The following is a 21,115-nucleotide window of genomic DNA, read 5'->3' as shown; positions in this document are numbered from 1 at the left end:
TATCGGTTGCGTTTGGAGCTGGGAATCTATTGTCCTCTCCACCTAGACAGCATCTTCGCTGCTTCATTATAGCCCTGTGGAAATTTGCTCTCCTTGAAATGATCCCAGAACTCCAACAGCACTGTAAAAACTCCTAGTGGTGCCTGGCTGTCTTGTATTTGGTCTTCCCCTCCAATAAAGGATAGGCATGGCCAAAAACACCAAATGGGATACATGTTTGCCTTGCAAACCAAACAAACCCTTCTGTTTTTGTTTTGCTTTGTGTCTGGACTAATTCTTAGCACCTCTTCTGCCTGTGAGCGATTTGTCACTTCCTTCTGTAAGACTGGCACCAGCAGACATGCAGTCTCAGAGGATCCCGGGGAGAAAGCGAGGCCGACCCCCACTGCACTCAACACCTATGAAGATGGCAGTGCATAACCTTTATTCTGCTTCAGCTGGTTCTTTGCCAGCAGCGAAGATCCCAAAGAAAAGAGGGCGGAAGCCTGGGTACAAGGTACGGCTCCATCATCTCCTTTCTCCACGGTGACATTGGGCTGGGGCATGGGTGCTTGGGCAGAGCCCCACCGCAGAATGTGAGGAAAGGCTGGGAGCTGGGTAACGACAAGATGAGAAGTAAGTTTCTCTCAATGAAGTCTGTGACAGACAAGGGCTCATTGTTACAGCGGGGCCCACATTGCATGCTGTCCCCGTCGTGTGCATTTGTACAAGTGGAGAAAGCAAATTGCACCAGATGGGGAAAGTTGTAAGGCGAGCAGATTTTAGGGTCATAGCTAAACACACATTTTAAGACTTGCATTTAAATTAGTGTTTCAGACACCGAATTTTCCCCTCACTGTGCCTACTAGGGCGGCGCTCAAAGCCACTTTCCAGAACTCATTCGTCATTTATTTTAGTAAAAGCAGATGATGTTCCTGAAACACTTAAATTAATAATGCGTGCAGCCTAGTGTCAGAGGACATAGAAGAATTTTTCCAAACAGAGCCTAAACAAGGGGGACTCATCATGAAAATTCAGGGTGTTAATTCATAGTTTCCTGCTTATAAAAAGTGCTGACGTCAAGTTTGGCTTCAAGGAGGCGTATCAGGAAGAATTAAAATCCCGTGACCCTTGGAAGAATTAACAATTCAGAGTGGCAGGGGGTGGAAAAGAAATTCTCTGATGTAATTGCAATCACATAAAGCAATCTGAACCAGAGGAGGGAGAGCTTCTCCTCCAAGACGTTTTTGAGGAGGCTACTAGAGAAGAAAGACTATTGAGTTCATTCTCCACAAGACTTTTGGGCATTAGAAAATGAGCTTCAGAAGTTTTCCTTCCTTTATTTTTTCTTGAAATAAAGAGCTTATGTTTCCATCTTGAGATCTGAATACTCAAACCAGAATGCAAATTGGCAATTAACTCCCATATATTTAGGAAAATGTATGGAAATTATTTCAGGTCAGCAGAAAGACAAAGCTTCCGGAAGAATCGGTGATGAATTCAACCTTTATCCCTTTGGTTCTCCCCAGTTCTTCCAACTGCTGGAAAATAAAAACAGGAGGTAGGGGGAAGGTGACTCAAAGTTGTTTGGGGGTCATGGGTTTTAGTAAAAGAAGCTTTTACTCAGCCACCTCATAAAGTAAAATCTTCTGTCACTGGTTACTTTTCTAACAAAGAGAGCCTCCTCTTTCTCATGGGCACTTCAGCTTCAGCATTGTTTCTCTGAAGCCGGCATAGGGCAGGCCCTCCCAGCTCAGCTACCTGCGCCATTGCTGAGGTCTGGGTATTAAATCTGGAAGGACGGAGCAGGGCAGCCCTTCTGTGAATAGAGCCAGGGAGCAAGTCCAGGATCTGAAGAAACACACTGAAAACTTCTCTCTCCTATTTGGCCTTTCTCCTACTCCCCTGGGAGCTGTGACCCAAGAATGAAAATTACCAACAGACACAGCATTTCTAGGTCCAGGAAAAATGGGAATTCAGTCCATGGAATGAGCCCGACTTGGCAATTTTCCTGTCTCCTAAAAGGGGCAGTTTTCAGGGCTCCTAACACTCGGAGACACATCAAAGCAGGAAGAAAGCTTTCGGAATGGTTAGCTGACAATGTAGGCCCTGCACATGGCAGGCAGATCTCATGTCCATGCCTCACAGGGCTACTTGGCTAGGGGCAACGGGCCACAGCTCTTCCTTGAGTCCATCTTCCATGTATTTGGGGAACTGTGTGGGAATTATTTCAGGCCAGCAGCTCCCAGACAGCTCCCCAAGTGTCCAAGAACACCTCCAAACCAGGTGCTAGTCAGCCAGAGTGCTGACTCCCTCGTGGTGACATGAGAAAAATAAGAACCGTGTGCAAATCTTCGTAGAGCTAAAATGATTCCACCCAAAGGATCATCCTTTATTCTGAAATATCTGCTTCTTACTCTTTTGGCGTTAGAGTTTGTTTTCTTTTATTTAATTGTTGTATGTTGTCAGGATTTGGTAATTTAAAAAATGTCCTTACTTCGCAAAATAAATTTGGCAACCAATTAAGTCTCTCCAGTTTTTTTTTTTTTTTGACAATTTCTTAGACCCAGAAGCCCCCTTTTACCGTTAATGAAAAGGTTTTAATTGTGGAGAAGCCACCGAGAAAACTGTACAGTGTTGGTCCATTTACCAAATGGCCACTAATTTGGCAATTTTAACTATCTGAGACACAGTTGGGGGGCCAGAAGTTGTTAAAAAAGAAGCCCTGAGCAAGCGAAGTAAGATATTACTTGGTGTATCCTTAAAGATCCTGTATTTAATTGTTAAGAAAATGCTTCCAAGCCCTCCTTCAGAGTCTATTTACCTTTATTGTAGATGCATTTCTTACAAGCTCTATTATAGCGATTTAATAGTCTTAAGATTTGAAGGAGAAGATATTTTGGGGAAGAAGAGTGCCCACGCAGCTGGGTACTGAAAGTATAATAATAATTATTGTTATAATTAAATGATGTTTTATTAATAATACAGAACAATAACAAATACAATAACATTATCAATATTATAAAGTAGTGAAGAACAATTTTGTCATTTCAATAAGAACATCATTATGGTATATTCATCCTAACAATACTGTCATAACGAAGTAATCCGTGTTTGAGCCTTTGGAAGGTTCCTGAGTCTTGAGGATGCCTGTTGTACTGACTGCATCACAGATCTATGCTGGTTGACATTTGTCACCTCTTGCCTGGCGCTCTCCCAAACTGCACTCTCGATCACCTCTGCCCAGCACAGGTGGAAACTCTGTCTGGTCCAAGAATGGGCACAAGCCTTTCCCTTTAAGATCCAAGCACAGCTGACACAGGCTGTGATGTTTAACCCTTTCTCTGAGTCTTGAGAATAATATGAGTGAATTGCAGGCAGAAAGGGAAGAATTCAACGGGTAGTCAGATGTCAGTGCTCCAGAGTTCATAGGTCATGCCTCCTCCCAGGGCCCATCTGCCCATGCCTCTTGGCCCAGGCCTGCAGCCACATTTCTGGGGCATGCTCACTGCCGGGAAAGCATCATTTTATGGCCTTACTGCCTCCTTCTCACCCCAGTCGAAGAAAGCAAAAACCTCTTAACATCACATTTTCTCTGAAGAGCCCTACGCCGACTGCCATGAAAACAGCCTTCTTCATTATCAAACAGAATTTACATCTCAGTTTGAAGCATCTGCTATTGGTTTAGTTCAGAGACAACCCAAGGTCAACAGATAGATTTTCCTCATATTTCATGACTAAAAAGACTATTAAGGTCTTTTTAAAGATATAAAGAGAGTCTGCATCAAGGAGGAGCCCTAGCTTCTATTCTGTACCCTCAGCTGATTGTAATGTCACCTAACAGTGGGATCTCCAGCTTCTGTGTCTTTATGATTGGGATTATGACTTAAGCAGGAAGAAGAAAGTGCTGGGTTTTAAAAATAGCTGTTTGTCCCCTACACATCATCATCATTGTCATCACCATCATCATAATTAATACTAATAGCAAGAATAGTCGTATATAACATTTATTCAGCACTTCTGTGTTTGAGGCTCTGGACCAAAGCACTTTGTGTATATTTTCTTATTTGAACCCTGATAGTGAGGGAGCTAGAAAAACTGCAGGAATTAGGTATGAGTGAACCAAGTCCCACAGCCTGAGGCTGCCTACTGTTGGGCCAGAAGTCCTCTAGACCTTGGCAATCTCTTTGCATTATTGTTCAGAATAGTAATTATGCTTTCCCATTTACTCTTTCCAAATTATGTCCTGTCTGCTCTGTTTAATGAGCTTAGAAACGTGTAACATGTTTAGAAAGAAGATACTCTGTAAAATATTAAAGACAAATGGTTAACATGTTCTGAAATGTTGGTAATTGTATCGTTGAGAATATAAATCCAGCTGCTGTGACAAAGGGGAAGCAACAGTGGCCTAAAGAAGAGGAAGATAACTTCTTTCTTATGTTAAAAATCTGGGAAGCCCATCTGAAGGTGACATGATGCCTCCATGGTGTTGGGGACCCAGGCTCCTGCTCTGTTGTCACTCTTCTCCTCTTAACACAAAGTCCCTACCTCACGCTGTAAAATGGCTCCTCCAGTTCCCTCTTTCCTGCTAGTCTAGCCAGCCAGATGGAGGCAAAACTAGTGGAGGCATGTCTTTACCCTTTAAGGACTCAATGTTCAAGGCTGCACACACGCCTTACACTTGCATGCTGCTGGCCAGAACCTAGTCACTTGGCCTCACTTAACTCCAAGGGAGGTGGGGCAAAGCAGTATGGGGTGATCAGGTGGCTGGCTAAAATTCAGAGATTGCATTAATAAAGAAAGAAGGGAGCGTGGATATTTGGGAATAACCAGCAGCCTCTGCTAAGTACTTACAGAACAGTCTTCTGTTACCTAGAAAATTTACTCTATAAAGAGAGTGATTTTCTAATAAACATAAGGAAATACAACATTATGTTTTTTTTTTTTTTTATTTTGAGAGAAAGAGAGCACACATGCACGAGTGGGGGAGGCGCAGAGATAGAGGTAGAGAGAGAGAATCCCAGGCAGCCTCTGCACACGAGGCTCAAACACAAGACCCTGGGATCAGGACCTGAACTGAAATCAAGAGTCAGATGCTTAATCGACTGAGGCACCCACGTTCCTCACAACATTATGTTTTATTCTCTCTTTTTTATTGTCATCCTTTTCTTCCCACCTCCCGACCCCCAAAAGAGTATGTGTTCTTGGCATTGTGTAACAAGGAAGTCAAATTCACAAAACTCTCAAGTAGGAAAATGTTCAAACTTAAGCAGAAAGCGTTTTGTTTGTTTCAACACTTGTTTAAAGTCTCTTTCTAAAATGTGTTTTCACAAAAACTGTCAAAATGGCTTTGATGATTCTTTGATTGTCCAGATCTTATATTGTCTTAGAGTTATATTTTGGAACACCAAATGTAGCATGGTAGTATGCAAGGGAAGAATAGATACCAAATAACCCTTCCTGTCCCTGTCTTCAAGGCCTCCCCTTGCTGATGGTGGGCTTGGTGCCCCACCTGTGCCCCATGGAGGAAAATGATTACACAAGCACAAAAAACAGCACCTAGGATATGGACTATCTCTCCTGTGGCTTTCTATTACCCTCCAGCCCCAACACCAGGGCTGGAGCAAGGGCCAAGGTTGAGGTGCAATGGTGGGCGTGAGGTGCAATGGTGGGCGTGAGGCCCTCGTGTGCTGGTTTATGATTCCCCGCAGCGTTCTGAGTGTAACTCGGGCATGAACGCTAGTCGATGTTTCCAATTATGTTAAGAAGTAAGGGAAATGTAAACAGTGAAGTTGTATATTGGAATTGTATGTTGAGAATGGGATAAACTTCTTCACAAATTTATCGTGGACAGAGGATAGTTTGTAAAAAAAAATAGTTCAGTTTTTTGTGCTATTCACGGTGTCACAGCTACAAAGAAGGCACACTTTTAAGTTTAGTTTGTGTTTTTACCATTTTCTCCATCACTCTCTCAAGTCTGTAAGTCAACAAAGTAGTAAAGTCAGCCCTAATTCATAGCATTCGCCAATTTCCAAGGTGGAGATGTTCCCAACATGGCCAGGTTCAAGGCGCCAAGATGACATCTAAGGACATGGTGTCAGTATTGATAATAAAATAGTTAGACAGTGATGAGTTTTGAGTATCTATTACCTTGTTTTGAATGTATTTTAAATTAATTCTCTGGAAGTATATATACTTTAATGTTTAATAATCACCATGTTTAACAACTTGCAATATTCCTGAAAATATAAGTCATCCTTTGTGTACAAGCCGGCTCCAGCCTCCCACTGCTCTGAGCTCCTCTATGCACATGATGCCTGTCACTGGACGTGCCATGTTTCCTCTCTCATCTGCAGGGCCGACCCCACTCCTGCTGATGCAGAGAACTTGGCCTCCTCACCAGTTTCTGTAAGAAACCCAACCACACCAACCATTCCTTGAAATGTGTGGTCTCTATTAAAGATTGTTGGGGTCGGAGGGCGTAGAGACAGCATCCCATTAAATAATTCTCACAGATAGATGCATTCTTCTGAATTTCCCTTTATCAAGTGTTTGTTTGTTTTCCCTTTTCTTTGTTCTCTCTCCTGGTACCCATGGAGTACCAGGTTCATCATCTCCTCTCTCAGCTTGCCTCGGTCAGGAGGAAATTAAACCATTCTTCCCTGCCCTCGGCAAAGCAGCAGCCACCCATGCCACTCACCTCTGCTCTTCACCAGTTTCAGTGGCTGCCTGGGTCCAGAGAAGAATCTGAACCCAGCACAGAGATGGTGGGAGAAAGCTCCAGCATCCTCACCCTGTCTCCACCATGTTTGTACTTCTGAAAGGCCCAAGAGAGCCAGCCCATTTCCCTCCCACCTTCAAGCATCCCTTTCTTTCTTCATTGTGGTGTAGGCAGTTTATTGTATTGGGGTCCTTTTATTTTCTTAGAGAAGCTCAAAGATAGCTTAGCTAGGATCTCAGATTTAACTGAAAGGCATGTTGCCAAAGCAGGCCTCCAGGCCAAGGGATACTGGCCGCTCTATCCCTTAGGTGTTCAATCTCTCCTTCAAGTGCAGGGAGAAGAATGTATGGGTAGACCCAGAAACAGGCCGACTCCTAGGAATGGGATTAGGTCATTGGCTACAACCTTCTTGTTGTTGGAACTGATTTGCATTTCTAACAAGCAAGTTTTTAGACTAAAGTCTGAGGTTAAGCACAGTGAGGTATTGAGTTTTCCCTAACTCTACTCCCACAGCATCTCATCAGAACCCTGGGGGAGTTTTATGTGGAGAAAGAGGGTGAGTCTAAAGGAGGAATGTGCCCCCAAGAAAAGCTACGGCAGGGACATAAACAAAGTTATTCTCAAGTAGGGCTGTAGAGGGGAAGGAAGGGAGGGGGAACATGATTTTTTTTTTTTTAAATATGGTATATTGGTTTCCTAGGGCCACTGTAGCAAAGTACAACAAACTGTGTGGCTTAAACAATAGAAATTTAGTGTCTCACAGTTCTGGAGGGTAGAAATCCAAGACCAGTCTACACCTTGGCTCATAGAAGGCCTTCTTCCTGCATCTTCACATTGTCTTCCCTCTGTACTTGACCGTTTCTGTCCAAATTTCCCCTTTTATAAGGATACAATCATATTGGATTAGGGCCTACCTTAATGACTTCATTTTAACGGATCATCAGCAAAGACCCCATTTCCAAATAAGGTCACATTCACAGGTCCTGGGAGTTAGGGCTTCAACATCATTTTGGGGGACACATTTCAACCCCTAACATCCCGTATAATAATCTTTGCCTTTTAACTAGGCATTGAGTCCACTTATGTTTAAAGAAATCACTGATAAGTTTGGGTTTAAATGTATATTTTATTTTGTGTGTTCTATTTATCTCATTCATTCTGTGCTCCTTTTACTCATCTTTCCTGCCTTCTTTTGGAATTTTTTTTTTTTTTAGGTATTTAAATTTTTTTCTACTCATTGAAAGTTAACACTCTGTTCTCTATTGAATTACTATTCGGCTTGTGGCAGTATCTTTTCAGAGATTCTGGGCACTTCCCTCATTGTCAGGTGGGGGTGGGGGTAAGGTGGGGCAAATTTACATCTGGCTCATCTTTGTCCTGAGGTTGTAGCCCTTTGGGTGAGCCCTGAGCTCCATAGCAATTCCTGAGGCCTAGATTTCACTTCTATATTGGCCTGATAATTCTTTATATATTATCAGCCCCTCTGTACTTTCATTAACCTTACATTTTATCCATTCCTTGTGGTTGTTCTCAGTTGATCCAAATAACCTAGTTTTATTTTTTTTTAAACATATTTTTTTAAATATTTATTCTTGAAAGAGAGAGAGTACGAACAGGGGAGGAGCAGAGAAAGAGGGAGACACAGAATCTGAAGCAGGCTCCAGGCTCCGAGCTGTCAGCACAGAGCCCGACGTGGGACTCAAACCCACCAACCGTGAGATCATGATCCGAGCCAGCGTCAGATGCCCATCCGACTGAGCCACCCAGGCGCTCCAAATAACCCAGTTTTCTATATTTTCAGAAATAGAATTACAAAGAAATTTAGGATGCCACGTTTCTTCTATTCAACATTCAAAATATGGCACTGACACTGGTTTTTGTCTCAAATTCTATGATGTTTCCAGAAGTAGTCTAATGCAGGGTATATACGCATTATGGATTAGAAGAGAACTTAGAAACCAACAATCTACCCAATCTAATGGCTTTGGAAGATGAAGCCGGGAAGCACTGAATGAGTTGCTCAGAGTCCCATGTGAACTGGTGGCAGACCCAAGGTTCAAATCCCAGATCTAACTCTGAGCCCTGTGCTCTGGCTGTTCTCCTGCAGGGCATCAGCAATGTGTAGTTGATGACTGAAATCATGCCAGTTCTCAGTGTCCACTCTGTGGGTGAGGAAATGTGGGCGCTCTCCTTCTTGTCATGCCCTCTCTCCATACCATCAGCAATAATAATAACAAACCTTTATGAAGTTCTACTTTGCATTAGCCCTATGCTAAATGTTTACGTCTAAATCTTGTCACGTCCCTGTGAGGAGGTATTGATATCCTCACACAAGTGAGGAAGGACAGGCTCCCAAATCCTAACTTACAAGACTTAAGACAGGGTTGGTGTGTGGCTGAGCTGGACTTTGAGCACAGATTCCAATGTAGGTGCCCACGGCCACCCTGAACTTGTTTTTAAATTTTGCTTTGTTGGTTCATCTCTGCTGATGTGCAGGCAGTCCCCTAACCACACTCTCTGTCCTCGGATTACCAACTTCTTGCTGTCAATCTATGAAACGTTGTTTATTTGGTACTTTTGTTTCTGCCACGTTTGCATAGTTCTAGAAAAATACTGCAATTTTTACATCAAACGATCCTTCCTCTGTTAGCGTCCCCTGGCCACACATCTCAGTTTGCAAACAAACCCTCCCCTCCCCCAACTCTTTCCAGTGATTCTCTAGTAAATGTCTTAGAGAAGGTCTTCCCTGAAAGACAGCTGGAGCAAGAAGCTCTCCAGGCCCTTATTTTGGATCTGTAAATGGAAAAGAAAGATGAGCTGCCCCCATATTCCATATTCCCCAGCCCTCTTTGGTGGAATCGCCAGCTGGCAGGGACCAACTCCTTACTCTTCTGCTTCACCCACCACGATACTCTACCCCAGCAAAGCACAGCCCCTCTGGCAGCCACTGGAAACCATGCCCTGGATGAGGAGTCACCACACCCGTTTGATTGAGGTTTTGAATTTCAGGTAAAGGTGCCAACTTTGCCAGCCTCCGTACAGGGTTGTTGGCTTTGAAGGTCAAGGATTAGCTCCAATATGTCAGAGCACAGCATCCTGGGCACCTAATCTTCCTCCAGTCTTATGCATCCAAGAAAGAGGCTTCTCCTCCCTTCTTCCTCTCCATTTTACCCAGTTTATTCTGCCAGATCCTGCTTTTAATACTGTACAAATAAACCGTATTTTTGGAATACCTTTAGATTTACAGGAGAGTTGCAATGATAAAACAGAGATTCTCATGTACCCCACACCTAGTTTCTTCTGTTGTTAACATCTTATATTACTGTGATACATTTGTCACAAGTAGTAAACCAATAATAACACATCATTATTAAATAATGTCCATATTTTATTCAGATTCATTAGTTTTCCTCTCTTCTGTCCCAGGACCTATCCAGGATATCACATTAACATCTTGTTGTCATGTCTCCTTAGGTTCCTCTGGGCTGTAAAAGTTTCTCAGACTTTCCTTGTTTTTGATGGCATTGGCAGTTTTTAGGAGTATTGGTCAAGTGTTTTGTAAAATGTTCTGTAACTTGGGTTTGTCTGATGTTTTCCTAATGATTAGACTGGGGTCATGGGTCTCTGGGAAGAAGATTCCAGAGGTAAGGTGCTATTCCCATTGTGCCATGTGGAGGGTGCATACTATCAACATGGCTTATCACTGTGGATGGTGACTTGATCACGTGCCTGAGGTGGTGTTTGACAGGTTTCTCCACTGTAAAATTACTTTTCCTCATTTCCATACTGTCCTCTTTGGAAGGAAGTCACTATGTGCAGCCCACACTTAAGGAGTGAGAAGTTACACTCCACAAACCGTTTGGAATATTAATGCATAGGAGGTTTGTCTCCTCCATGTGTCTCTCTAGTCAATTATTCATTTATGTCAGTATGGAGTCATGGATATTTACTGTATACTTTGAATTATAATCCATTACCCGTTCTTTATTTATTGCTCATATTGTTCTAGATTTGGACATTACAAGCTCTTTTGATTGACTCACATGTTCCTATGACCTGCCCTCATCATTGTGTGTGTGTGTGTGTGTGTGTGTGTGTGTTACTTTATTTTCTGGGACAAGATGCCACAGGCTCATCTTGTGTATTTCCTGCCCTTGACCTAGAATCAGCCATTTCTCCAAGGAGCCTTTGTTCCTTTTATTGAAGAATGGTATTAGAAACCAAAATAGGAGCATGGTGTTTTGTTTTGTCCAACTAAAAAACAAAACACAGCAGTGGTGCCTGGGTGGCTCAGTCAGTTAAGCCTCTGACTCTTGATTTCAGTTCAGGTGATGATCTCACCATTGGTGAGATTGAGCCCCAGGTCGGGCTCTGCGCTGACAGTGTAGAGCTTCTTTGGGATTCTCTCCCTCCCTCTCTCTCTGCCCCTCCCCTGCTCATGCTTTCTCACTGTCTCTGTCTCTAAATAAATAAATAAACATTAAAAAAAACCCCAAACATAGCAAAACACAACAAAACAACAGCAACAACTAGCAATGGCAAAGACAAATGCCCTTCCAGAGGAAAGCTTGGATACATTGGGCAACAGGTAGCTCCCCATTCCACATGGGAGAGGCACTGACAGAATGGGCCCCACATCACACCAAAGGACATTCCTAGTCACTGAGCTCATTTCTGTCTTAGGAGCCCTCTAAAATCATATGTGACTCCCATTTAGGAATCTTTTTTTTTCCCTTTATGTTAGACAATGAGATAGAAATTTCAGAATGCTAACTCAAAGGTATTCCTACTGATGATTTATTCTTTAATCAAGAAGAATTTTTTTAAAGTCGTATACCACCCACAGTTGCATGAGTTTTTCTTCTTTATTCAAAAGTCCCACCGTTGTTTTAGAGGTTGGATGAATTCAGAAAGTTGGCCCTGCAACCAGCTGACTTTTTCTAATGTCTTGAATTGCTTTATCTGGGCAGAAATGACAGACAGAGGTAACAACCAGCTATAATTGTATTACTTCATTGGAGGTGGGTTCAATGAACAGATTCTTTTATAATAAATATTAACATAGCAAGCAAACATTAGGTCATGGTGCTTAAATGAACAGTAAACAGTGTCTGGCAACCCAAGTCTTAGCTGCCATCACTTTCTTCACCACCATCACCATCCTCCCCATCCTCTCCGTCCTCCCTGTCCTCACCATCCTCACCATCCTCACCATCGACACTATCATCATCTTTCTAGGGAAGGATCATGAGGATCTTTGGGTGATTTACTTAAAGACCACAGGTGAAAAAACGACAACCTGCCAAATCTTGCCTTTTCCCCACCAACATCATTATCTGTATGTTGGTTGGAGGGCTTTCAGCCTGTAAAGGAGGATTTAACCAGGCCCTTCCAGAGTCTGCTATCCACAGTCCTTGGGCACTGCCACCACCAGCCTCTCCATCACAAGGCATGCAGGGCAGTATATCATTTCTCGAAAGACTGTCAAAGGGACACTTAGTGCATAATCTGGGAGAACAGGCAGCGTAACTATAACCCTGTCCCACTTAGTAGGTGAGGGAACCATGCTGAAGTCAGTCACAGTAGGTTTCTGGTCTGCTCCCTCCCACCACTAAGGTTTCTTTCAGATTGTTTTTATAGTATTTAGCAGTGTATTGCTACCTGATGGGCCCTTTACTTTTTCAAATGCTAAATGCAGAATAAGGTGAAGTCTCTGTTGTTAATTGTAGCTTCTGATGAACACAGTGTCTCTCGCAAAAGCCCCAGATGCTGCACCCATACAGCCCGGTGCAGCCAGTGTACTCACTTTTGACTGGTCTCCTTTTAAGTTCATTTTAATGAACTTAAATTCATGTCCACACATCCCACTGTGCCTTCCACGTTGCTCAGCAGCCACACCCTGTGCCCCCACTTCTCCTACCCTCCTAGTTCATTAACACACTCTCCTCTGTCCTCACACTCAAGCTTCCAGCCTCACTGAGAAACTAGTAGCCATCAGAAGAGACCTTTTGTAAGCTCCCACCTCCACATCCACCCACCCCAGATCGAGGCCGTTATATTCTGCCTTGCAATAAAATAGATGAAAGGTCCGTGTTTCTCTCTCAGGCCTTGCCATCCCCCTCCCACGCACCCGCCTCCATTCACTAAATCTCATCCCCTCTCACCTACTCAGAGTCCTGAAGCTAGTAGCTCTGCACGCATGCCCTCGTATCATCCTTTCTTCCCTCTCGACTGGATTATTGCCATCAGTATTAATACATGTTTCTCCCATCTCAAATACCAAAAACCTTAAAAGATTTTTAAAAATGTTTTAATTGTTGTAAAAGACACATAGCATAAAATTTACCCTCATAACCCTTTCTTTTTTTTTAATTTTTAATCTTTATTTTTGAGAGAGAGAGAGACAGAGACAGAGTGCAAGCGGGGGAGGGGCAGAGAGAGGGGGAGACAGAATCCCCAACAGGCTCCAGACTCTGACATCTCAGAGCCCGATGTGGGGCTCAAACCCACGAATCGTGAGATCATGACCTGAGCCGAAGTCGGACACTCAACCGACTGAGCCACCCAGGCGCCCCTCATCACAACCATTTCTAAATGTACAGTTCTAGTGTTCAGTGTATTCACATTGTTGTGCATTCAATTTCCAGAACTTCACCTTGCAAAACCAAAACACTGTACCTGTTAAACAACAACTCCCCATTCCCTCCTCCCTCCAGCCCCTCGAAAGCACTATTCTACTTTCTGTTTCAATGCATTTGACTATTCTAGGCATCTTATATAAGTGGAAATAGGCAATATTTGTCTTTGGTGACTGGCTTATTTCACTTAGCAAATTTCCTCAAGTCTCATGCATATTGTGGCATGTGCCAAAATTTTCTTCCCTTTCAAGGCTGAATAATATCCCCTTGTGTGGATGTACGACCTGTTGTTTACCCATTCATCTGTCAATGGACATTTATAGTTGCTTCCTCGTGGACTGTTGTGAATAGCGCTGCTATGAGCATGAGTATCAAATACCTCCTGGCTTTCAATTCTTTTGGATATAGACCCAGAAACTGAATTGCTGGGTAATTCTATTTTAAATTTCTTGAGGAACTACTACACTGCTCCATTTTGCATTACCACCAAGTGTTCTGATTTCTACACATCCTTGCCACTACTTTTTATCTTTTATTTTTATTTGTTTTTGATAGTAGCTAACCTAATGGATGTGAACCATTTGATCTGACTTTTCTTTCTTGCTACTGCTAATTTTCGGCTCCCCTTTCAGACAGGCCTCCTTGAAAGAGCTGACTTTACCTCCTGATCCCAATGCTTCTCTTCCCATTATTTCTTCAGCTAATTCTAATCAGGTTCTCATCCCACCCACTGTACAACCACCTCTCTTGCTAGGAAGTTGCACATCTAAGGGCCACTTCTAGTCTTCCTTGTCGGATCAGAGCTTTTGACCTGACTGATCACCCTCTCCTTTGTGAAACACTTTTTACATTTGGCTCCCACAAGGCCATACTCTCCCAGTTGTCTTTCCACCCCACTGGATGTCTTTCCTGTTTGTTTGTTTGTTTGTTTGTTTGTTTAATTTTTTGGGGGGTGCCTGGGTAGCTCAGCTGGTTAAGCGTCTGACTTCAGCTCAGGTCATGATCTCGTGGTTCGTGAGTTCAAACCCCGTGTCAGGCTCTGTGCTGACAGCTCAGAGCCTGGAGGCTTCTTTAGAATCTGTGTCTCACTCTCTCTCTGCCCCTCACCCACTCATTCTCTCTTTCTCTCTCTTAAAATAAATAAAACATTTAAAAAATTAAAAAATTTTTAACGTTTATGTTCATTTTTTGAGAGACAGAGAGAAAGAGAACATGAGCAGAGGAGGGGCAGAGAGAGAGGGAGACACAGAATCTGAAGCAGGCTCCAGGCTCGGAGCTATCAGCACAGAGCCTGATGCAGGGCTTGAACTCACAGACCATGAGATTATCGTGACCTGAGCTGAAGTTGGCTGCTTAACCAACTGAACCACCCAGGCACCCCTTTCCTGGTTTGTCTTGCTGGTTCCTCCTCATCTTTCCAAGACTTTTCATATTGCAGTTTTGCAAGGCTCAGTGCTTAGATTTTTCTCTTCTCCATCTATACACTCCTTCCATGTTATTCTCTGATGATCTCACTCATTATCATGGCCTTAAATGTCAACTCTGTATTGATGATTCTCAAATTAAATCTCCCTTTAGACTTTCCCCCAGAATTCCATACTCTAGTACATGCACCTGCCTACTTAACATCTCTACTGGCATGTATGCATCATAAACTTGACATGTCCAAAACCAGCCTCTGGTCTTCCCTAGTCTATCCCCCATCCCCCAAACCTGTTATTCTATCTACAGCCTTCCTAGCTCAAACCTTGGAGTCATCTTTGACTTCTTTCTCTCTCACACACACCACAGTCAGTGTGTAGTAAGTCTAGCTGATTCTACCTTGAAAATCTATGCAGAGTCTGTCTACTTCTCATCTCCTCCACTGCTATTAACCTAATCCAATCTACCGTCATCTCTCATCTACTCTGGATTAGTGGCCTCCCGCTTTTGTCCCTTTTATCTCTCCTCAAAACAATAGTCAAATTGTTAAAATGTTAGTTTAGATCCTGTAGTTTCTCTGCTTTAAAGAGCTCAGGGTAGCAGCACCTGGATGGCTCAACCTATTAAGTGTCCAACTCTCGATTTTGGCTCAGGTCATGATCTTGCAGTTGTGAGACTGAGCCCATGTTGGGCTATGCACTGAGCACAGAGCCTGCTTGGGATTCCCTCTCTGCCTCTGCCCCTCCCCAGCTCACGTGCATACATGCTTTCTCTCTGTGTCTCAAAAAATACAATAAACAACAATGAAATGAAATACAATAAAATACAATAAAGCACAATAATAAAATAAAATAAAATAAAATAAAATAATAAAATAAAAAGGAGCTCAGAGTAAGTCAAAGAACTTACAGTGTCCTGCAAAGCCCTGTGGTTTCACCTTTCCAGTCTCACTATTGCTTCCCTATGTTGCACAAACCCTCCAGGCATGCTTTTGTTTCAGGACCTTTGCACTTGATATTCTCACTCACTGGAATATTCTTCCCATAGACACTGGTATGACTTGCTCCCTCATCTCCCTGGAATCTTTGTGCAATGTCACCCAAGAAGTGCCTTAACCACCCTATTTTAAAACTTCAGTCTAGGGGTGTCTGATTTCCTCAGTTGGTTGGGCATCCAACTCTCGATTTCAGCCCAGGTCACGATCCCATGGTTGTGGGATAAGATCCCACGCTGTCAGCACAGCACAAAGCCTGCCTGGGATTCTTTCTGTCCCTCTCTCTGCCCCTCCCCTACCTGTGCACGCTCTCTCTCTCTCAAAAATAAACATTTAAAAAAATAAATAAGATTTTAATCTAAACTATAACTCAATTACACTCTATTCCCTTTTTCTCTTTATTTTTACCTCCAGCTATTATCACCTTCTAATATACTATATCATGTACTTTATTCCATTTGTTGTCTATTTACCCCCAACAGAATGTCAGTTCCATGAGGGCAAAGACGTTTGTCTGATTTGTTCCCTGTTGTATCCCTAGTAACTAGAAGAGCGTCTGGCTTGCAATAGACACTCAATACATTTTTTTTTTGAGTGAATACACGAATAAATGTAGAATGAGTGCATAATTAGCAGTAGGAATACTGTTTTTTCAAGACTGTCGTTATTATTCTATCCTAAAACTCCAGGAAGCAAGTTAGGATATGGGTGGGGTGGGCATATATATTTACAACAAAATACACACCGTTGCTACTCAAAGTATGGTCCACAGACTAGCAGCATCAGCACTGTCTGGGAAATGCAGAACCTTAGGCCCCACCCCAGATTTCCTGAATCAGAATCCATCCACATTTTAATAGGACCCTTCAGGGGACTGAACCTTAAAGTTGAAAGGCAGTGGAGCAGTGGCCCCCAACCTTAACTATGTGTTGGAATCATCTGAGTACATGTTACAACTCCTGATGCCTTGGTCTCACCCCAGAGATTGATTTAATTGGTCTGTAGTAGAGAACAGACACAGGTCAGTGGTGAAGAGGTGAAGTGACTGAATTATTCATTATTTTTTTGGTGGAGAATGAGGACTAGAAGATTTTCTGTCAAATCTTGGTACAGAGAGTGACTTGTTGGCATTGACATAATCAACCAACCAGTCATCTCCATCTTATTTCATAACAGTAAATTTCAATTCCTCATTTGTGATTTCAAATGAGACCTTCAAGGCGGCGGCTTCTCACTACCCGACAATACAGTCATATCCACACTCGGGCCACCCTTGACAGTCTCCACTGCGGGAAATAAACACTGAGCAGTATGTAAGCCCCTTGGAGGAATGTCTTCTGCTTTCTTTTCCAGCAGGATCCAGTGATCTTTGAGAGCAGAAAGCTCAGCAGAGGCTGAGGAGGGATTCAGGGTCAGTTTCGGTGTGGCTGTTGGGAAAGCCCTGACCACAGAATTCTAGGTATTTGCAGGCTGGGAAGTCTCTACCCTGTGCCCTGCACTCAGAGAGCTTACACATTTCAACGGTTCCTACCTCTTGTGTTCCCACACTCACTGCCTGACACAATCATTTCCTGGCTGACTCCAGTATAAGGGTGGGGTGCAGAGCTGACCTCTGAGTGTGACCCCAAACATGAATCTTGAACATGAACTTGAATCTGAAGTTCCGTAGCTGCACAATAAAAAGACATGGAAGCATGATAGAGTAGCAGTGGCTAATTGACATCCACGAAAAATTTGGGGCAAGTGTAGGGAGCATTTCCAGATTTTCCTTGACTAAGTGGGCTCTGTCTTGCAGCTCAAGTCTCGGGTTCTTATGACTCCTTTAGCCCTCTCGCCTCCGCGGAGCACACCGGAGCCCGACCTCAGCTCCATCCCTCAGGATGCAGCCACCATACCCAGCTTGGCCGCCCCACAGGCTCTCACAGGTATGTCAGCCGAATGACCTCTAAGGCTGTGATGGTCAGCCAGCCATCTAGCAGTTACTTTGTGAACTGGAGAGCTACCACTGGGATAGCTCTAATGAAGGATTTAGTGTGTTAGCTGGCAGGCAGGACAACCAGATTTCTCTGAGAATATTAGTTTAAGTGTCTCACAGGTAGGATTACTTGAAACTTGGTTTTCAATGCATCTCAGGTTCAGCTGGTTGCCTTGGGGTGGGACTAGAAAGAGTGGTGTGGTGGCCTGGTGTTTCATTTTCAGAGCCAGGTTTACTTTCCACCGAGAGTGACCCTGCCCACCTTGAAGAGTTTCCATCTCTCCTTTTCAACACTGCTTTGCACTAATAGCCCCCAAAGTAAGTTCCTCATATCCTGGGATGAGGGCGGAGACAGCCAAGGAGTTGTTAACATGGGGAAGAAACTATGACACCTAATATTAATATTTACTTAAAAATTTTCTATTTCTTGGTTATGTTTTAAAATGCATGCACTACATTAAAATAGTCAAGAATGTATATAACCTATAAAAAAAATAAACACCTTTTGGGGCATGTGCTCCAAGTTTGTTTACTGATGGGGTATATTACTTTAAAAGTGTGGGGACCATTGGTTGGGCTTCCCTAAACGGGCAGCTGAGTATTTAAAATCTCTGAGATTATAAATAGCACTCTCCTTAAAACTTCACTGAATATAGGGGCACCTGGGTGGCGCAGTCGGTTAAGCGTCCGACTTCAGCCAGGTCACGATCTCGCGGTCCGGGAGTTCGAGCCCCGCGTCAGGCTCTGGGCTGATGGCTCAGAGCCTGGAGCCTGTTTCCGATTCTGTGTCTCCCTCTCTCTCTGCCCCTCCCCTGTTCATGCTCTGTCTCTCTCTGTCCCAAAAAATAAATAAACGTTGAAAAAAAAATAAAAAAAAAAACTTCATTGAATATATAGTCTTTGGATAAGCAGCCGTGTCTTAATTTTCTGATTCACTGAAGGTTAACAACAACAACAACAAAATTGGCAAACATTACATGTAAGCTTAACAGCTCCTTTGGAGGAGAAGGGAAGGTTTTGGTGTGTGCATTTTCAGTATGGAAACACATTTATACACATGGTCCACATGGGTCTCCATTATTGTCTGCGATTCAGATTCGAGTACATCACAGGGGACCAACCTATCTGTTCCCAACCAAGAGGTTCTCTTGAGAGCAAGCCTCTGGCAGTTGGGAGTGATTGGCTCTTTTCCTCCTTTTCCTTCTTACATTGGGAAGAATCAGTCCCACTTTTGTTCTTCTCAGCCTTTCCCAAGGTGAGGGCCAAGGTGGCATGGCTGAGGTATCCTCCATGTACACAGGAGCAGCTGCCTGGCCTGATCCCCCTGATGCTGAGGGCTTCGTGGCTCTGTTTCCACAGTCTGCCTCTACATCAACAAGCAAGCCAACGCAGGGCCATACCTGGAGAGGAGGAAGGTGCAGCAGCTCCCTGAGCACTTCGGGCCCGAGAGGCCGTCGGCAGTCTTGCAGCAGGCCGTGCAAGCGTGCATTGACTGTGCCCACCAGCAGAAGCTTGTCTTCTCCCTGGTCAAACAAGGCTATGGTGGTGAGATGGTATCAGGTAAGTCCCGGGGGCACGTTGTATGAGAAGGGACGTGGGTGTCTCTCTGAAGATGGAAGAGGTCATATTCAGGCTTGGGGGACAGTGGCTGTGGCCAGGGTCTGTCTTCCATCCCCTGGGCTCCAGGGGCCTTAGGTTAGCTCGTGTGCTGACGGCCTCTCTCTGGGCTTGAGGAGAAGATGCTTCCAGACTTCAGTAAGAATCCTCACCTTTAACTCTTCTCTCACCCACCCCCCCGCTTCCAGCTCATCAGTAAATCCTATTGCTCTAACTTCAAAATATATCCAGAAGCCAGCCATGGTTCACCACTTACAGCAGCTACTCTTTGTTCTTTAAAAATCGAAGCCATAGCGTGCCCCTCCTCTGCTCTGCACCCTCAATGGCTCTCATGTCACTCCAAGAAAAAGCCCATGTCCTTATGACGACCCAGAGGCCCTATGTGAACTGGTCCTGCCTACCTCTTTGATCTCCCGGTCACTTCTCTTGCGTCCTCACTCTGCTGCAGCCTTGCTGGCCTCCTTGCTGTTCCCCCTGTTATCCTCCAACCATGCTCCTGCCTCAGGGTCTTTGCACCTGCTGTTCTTTCTGGAATGTTCTTCCCCCAGCTGTCCATGCTTGACTTGCTCCTGGACTTCCTTCAGGGTTCTACTCAAATACTGCCTTATCCAGGAGACCTTTTCTGAACACTTGGTCTAAAATATCAGCCCATGTCACTATTCTTCCTTGCTCTGCCTCATTCCTTCTTCATGGTACGTATCACCATGCAGGGCAGTGGGGAAGCTCATGGTCTCAAGCCCCTCTTATGGGGTGAGTTGTTTTTTGTAAAAGCCCTTCAGAGTCAATCCCTTCTCCCATTGTTACCACCATCCTCCAGGTTCATCCCTGCCCCAACAGCTTCCAGAGGGAGTGGCAGTTGTCACCTAAGATGAGAGGCAGAGTTGGGAGTGCTGCCCTCTTCATATGTTTGGCTGTAGAGGCTCTTTCTGCCTTACCCAAGTCTCTAAACAATCGTTATTACCACCTGCCCTTAAGCCTCAGAGCACCACCCCTGTGCAAATGTCTTGACTCCAAGGGCACAGCATGGTGTCTTCTTTGGCCCAGCATCAAGGCCATGACCTCTGTATCACCAGGGAATAGGTAAAGACTCTCCAGCAACGGGGTGGTGCAGATGACCCTGCTGGCCAAGAGTAGGTCAGGGGAGAGGGGCATCTAATATCGCTGTGTCAGGAAGAACCCAAGCAGGGACATTTTATTTAACTTGAGATCCCCAGGGCTTGGAGGTGAGGAGGTTGTCTAACCAGTTTCCCCAGCTGTGATTGGTTCTGCCCACCTTCTGGAGCTCCCTCTGGGCAGGAAGGGGGGTCTGACTTGCTGGTAACTGACTAAAATAGAACTTGGCAAAGTCCAGTGCATGTGGCTGACCCAGAGTGACTTTTAAGAAACTTTGGCAGAGGCAAGCAGAGACAAGAGGAAGAAGTACTGCATCAAGAGAGGGTAGGAGGAGAGTCTTATTGTCAGCCTTCTGAGATCCCACTGGCCATTGTGGTATTTTTCTGAGAACCAGGTTCTCAAACTTGGGCTCCCTCTGAGGTTTAGAGCCTTGTCCTTTTCCTTGCTGAATACCAGGACTCAAGACACAGACACAGTGCTAAGAGAAAATTCTTCCTGTACTGTGTGCCCACCCTCTTCAGCGAATTCCATCCCACTGAGTTTTTCATGGCCCCTCCCCCTAAGCTGGGAGAACTGAGCCCATTTTCCCTGCTCTCCTGCTCAGCCCTTCTGTGGCCTCAGGGGCCTTGGCACTGGGGAGCAGGTTCTGCAGTGCC

The 21,115-nt window shown here is 44.2% G+C and overlaps 1 protein-coding gene across 1 annotated transcript in view; it reads left to right on the top strand.

Annotated features, from left to right (window-relative positions):
• The window catches only part of SCML4 (Scm polycomb group protein like 4), a 117,159-nt gene that overhangs the window by 58,336 nt on the left and 37,708 nt on the right, over window positions 1-21,115 (top strand). Inside the window, exons 2-4 of the mRNA XM_043592055.1 lie at window positions 282-496; window positions 17,550-17,679; window positions 19,089-19,289. Of these exons, the coding sequence (XP_043447990.1) occupies window positions 341-496; window positions 17,550-17,679; window positions 19,089-19,289 (487 nt within the window). The 5' untranslated portion in view covers window positions 282-340. The remainder of the gene's footprint in view (window positions 1-281; window positions 497-17,549; window positions 17,680-19,088; window positions 19,290-21,115) is intronic.

The sequence above is a fragment of the Prionailurus bengalensis genome, chromosome B2, assembly GCF_016509475.1.
Source record: "Prionailurus bengalensis isolate Pbe53 chromosome B2, Fcat_Pben_1.1_paternal_pri, whole genome shotgun sequence".
In the NCBI taxonomy this organism is placed as follows: Eukaryota; Metazoa; Chordata; class Mammalia; order Carnivora; family Felidae; genus Prionailurus; species Prionailurus bengalensis.
This window is presented reverse-complemented; position numbering and strand designations above follow the sequence as displayed.